At 36.4% G+C, this 3,781-nt stretch overlaps 1 protein-coding gene across 1 annotated transcript; it reads left to right on the top strand.

Annotated features, from left to right (window-relative positions):
• On the top strand, nucleotides 1–2,613 carry LOC117209851 (odorant receptor 65a-like). The gene is made up of 4 exons (XM_033452293.1): nucleotides 1–310; nucleotides 653–1,127; nucleotides 1,879–2,109; nucleotides 2,211–2,613. The coding sequence occupies exons 1-4, from the start codon at nucleotides 173–175 to the stop codon at nucleotides 2,549–2,551; spliced, it is 1,185 nt and encodes a 394-aa protein (XP_033308184.1). The 5' UTR covers nucleotides 1–172; the 3' UTR covers nucleotides 2,552–2,613.
• The last annotated feature ends 1,168 nt before the right edge of the window (nucleotides 2,614–3,781 follow it).

Below are 3,781 nucleotides of genomic sequence, written 5' to 3'. Positions count from 1 at the left end.
AATGTGTAATAGACGTAGAAACGATAACCTAGTGGACGATAGGTAATTGAGCGATTACAGTTGAATAAGACATAATACGAGAAATAAAAATACACAATTTGTTACTATGTAGGAAGAAAGAAACGAAACGTATTCATGATTACGCGAAATTGTTTGTCTACATTTTGTGAGGATGAAGGCATCGCGCAGTAAAGACTTTGCTTACGCGATGACTCCGTTGAAGATCCTGTCGTGGCCGGTTGGAACCTGGCCTCTTCAAAATTACGATATCTTCTCTGCTACGCGTGCGATAATCGCAATTTCACTTTTGGTATGAAACTTTTCTCATTCTGTTTCGAAGTTAACATGTATGCTATATACTCGGGAACAAAAATAAGTTGTCAAATTAGTGGAACTAGCTCTATTGTTATATATTTAAATTTTACGTATTATATATCATTATAATACATTAATTATTTAGTAAAATATTAAAATTGAGATTTACATTTTTGCATAAACAAGCTATAGTTAGCGAAAATATAGTACGTTGATACTTATATCCACCATTTATCTACATACTTTTGTCCAAACGTCTAAAACGATGCTTACAGAAGTCACTTTTAGTTAATTTCATAATTATTGCAGCAGATTAAAAAATGTCGTCCTTTTCTAGCTATTAATGTTAACCATCCTGCATATTGAAATGTATTTGGATAGCAGCGATGCCGAGAAGAATCTAGATGGTCTAGCATTAATTACTTGCGGTATTTTGGCGGTATCAAAGGTCATCCGTTTTCGTATTCGGCCGGGTGGTCTCATCTCGAATTTTACCTCGGCGGTTAAGGATTATGACGAACTGAGAGATCAAGAGAAACGAGTGATAGTGCGAAGACACGCTTACATGGCCAGACTGGCGTGCGGCAGTGTGATATCTTTCGCGTATTTCACCTCGACCATTATGATGACTCTGCCTATGCTGGTTGGAGAAGAAGAGGAAGATATTGTTAACGTGACAGAAGAAAGTACACCAGGCTACCCTATACCTTCCGAGTATGTAATGGAAATTATACAATTGCCGGACAATTTGTATTTCATCGTTTTTATCGTCGAGTACTTGATGCTGATATTCCTGAGTACTGGAAATCTAGGTAATGAATCATCCTGTCATACGAATTAGTCACTATCAGAAGCCATGCTAATCAACTCCATAAGTTGAAACGTAGAGATGAATGATAAGTACGAGCATAATTTGTCGAAAGGTGATCTGCAATTGTAATTCCTTTGCTTATGGCGATAGAAAAAGGAAGTATTGGACGATAATTTCGAGGGACACATGATCTGAAATGAATAATTTTCATATAAGTGATTATGTGACAGAAATACAGTGATCAACCTCATTTTCCGATCAAAATGCTGATGGTATATGATGTCTTTTTTTATTTATATTGATTCCTTACAATAATCTCCTAAAACTTGATGTACGAATTTTACGCCACTTCACTTATACATATAGATATGGCACATTAGATCAAATCAAAGTATATTGTGAAAAGGTTTTACTATTGAACTTGAACCTCGTGTGTACGTAGCGTGTGTTTGGCATGTGGATTAATATTCATTTAATGTACGTTCAAAATAGTGTTAAAAAAAATCAACTACGAAAGTAGTGTTTAAAACGATTAAAACGATAAATGAGTAACTCTAAATACGATTATTACACTAGCCGGCCTGTAATTTTTGTTGCTAAATATAGAACATCGACTATTCGTTTTGAGCGATGATATTAAAAATTTGAAGCAGAATGGAATTGATTAGTCTGGGATCTGAATGGCCTAAAATACCAATACGTGCTCATAGTAGGTCAAAAAATTCATTTATTTATATTCAAATGTGTATTAGGGAGCGATTCGTTGTTCTTCGGTATCATTTTTCACCTGTGCGGTCAGGTAGAAATTTTGAGGCTTGAGTTCAATAGGTTGAACAACGAGAACGAAAAAGCAATGGAACATTTCATCTCATTAACCAAGAGGCATATTTACTTGCTGAAGTTAGCCAAAATGCTGAGCGAGACGATAAGCTCCATCTTGGCTATGCAACTATTTTCGAGTTGTATACTTATTTGTACAAGCGGTGAATATTGTTACATCACTTAATCGAACAACGCGAAGCACAATGGCATAACTTTATTTAAATACGATTAATGTATTATGATAATTTGCATCTGTTTTTAGGACTTCAATTTATTATCGCTCTGAAAATTGGAAACATCGCCATGACAGTAAAAACATTTATAGTATCGAGCACGCTACTGCTGCAATTATTTGCATACAGCTACGTGGGCGAATACTTAAAGCGTCAGATGGAAGGCGTCGGTAACTCGGTGTATTTCTGTAGCTGGTACAACATACCGAAATGTGTGGCAAAAGATATTATTTATATCATTATGAGAGGTCAAGACCCAGTTTTCCTGAGGGCTGGAAAATTCTTTGTTGTTAATATGGAAACATACATGAGTATTATAAAAACTTCTATGTCGTATCTCTCAGTTCTACGGGTAATGGTAAATGCTTGAGGCCTTGTATAATATAGAAATCTAGGAAGTTATGTTAATCTAATAAAGCACAATAAAATATTTATTATTATAAAAACATTTGATGATTCAGTATTCATTTCAAATGCTCAAAATCAAATTGATCGAATGTGCGCAGTGAATTGGCTCAATAAGCTGTAGTTAATAATTCGTGCAATGACCGGCAGAAGATACAACAGTGTCGTTTATGTATCGTAGTATCACTACGCGTCGAAAACGTTTGAAATATATGTATATGTAAAGATACAATTAAAGAGATGGTATATAAATACAGATATAATTATGGTAATTAATGACAGGTTGTTTGGTGACGTACTGAAATTAAATGCTGTTTGCCTGTAAAAACTGGTATATATTATTCGTTCGCGTTCTATCTCCATATTTTTCATATGAATATGGAATCGGCTATTGAACATATTCTCAATCACAAAACACTATGTTTGGAATTTCTTGGAGTATAAGTAGGTTAGGAAGGTATCACTGGTTTTGGAACGAATAACTTAGAAGAAAATTGAAATTGCTTGGTTATCTTATCGCGTCTAGCGATGGGACATATTACTTATCCCATGAATCGATAGTATCTGTACAAACGGTCCGTGTTTCCAGGCGCTGTACAGCGGAAAGCGTGTAATCAGTGGCTGAAGAAAGTTGAGAGACGAAATTTATATAAAAAAAATGCTCAATATATTCTAATTTCGTCATGGTACAATGGCATACGGAGGGAACAACATCCTCTGTGCATTAAATGCGGATATTGCAATAAATATACATGTACATACCAACAAGCTTGAAAACACGCTGACATTTCGAATTCTGCTACGCCTCGATATCTGTCGGGTCAAGTAAGCATCGATGCCACACTAATGACAGACAATCAGATGGAGACACGCACAACACCTTAGTCCACAACAACAACCAGCAGTTCGTTCTGTTCGGATGAACGTGAATTCAAAGTTGCTGCAGCGTAGGGTCGGGAATTCGACCTCAGCAGTGATCGATCTCGTCACAAACTTTCCGTGATGTGTTCGTACCGTTCGCTACAAATTTTAAACTGCACACTCTGAACACAGAACACTGGCGTCTCAATCACACTGGCTGATGCGTGGAAAGGAAGTGCGAACGGCCAACTGCACGTGTCTGTCTCACGAAATCGTTACAGCTGTACACGGCGGTTATTTGTACGGTGGTTTGCTGTGCGGTTTATACCCGTAA

The sequence above is a fragment of the Bombus bifarius genome, unplaced genomic scaffold (assembly GCF_011952205.1).
Source record: "Bombus bifarius isolate JDL3187 unplaced genomic scaffold, Bbif_JDL3187 scf7180000008194, whole genome shotgun sequence".
In the NCBI taxonomy this organism is placed as follows: Eukaryota; Metazoa; Arthropoda; class Insecta; order Hymenoptera; family Apidae; genus Bombus; species Bombus bifarius.
This window is presented reverse-complemented; position numbering and strand designations above follow the sequence as displayed.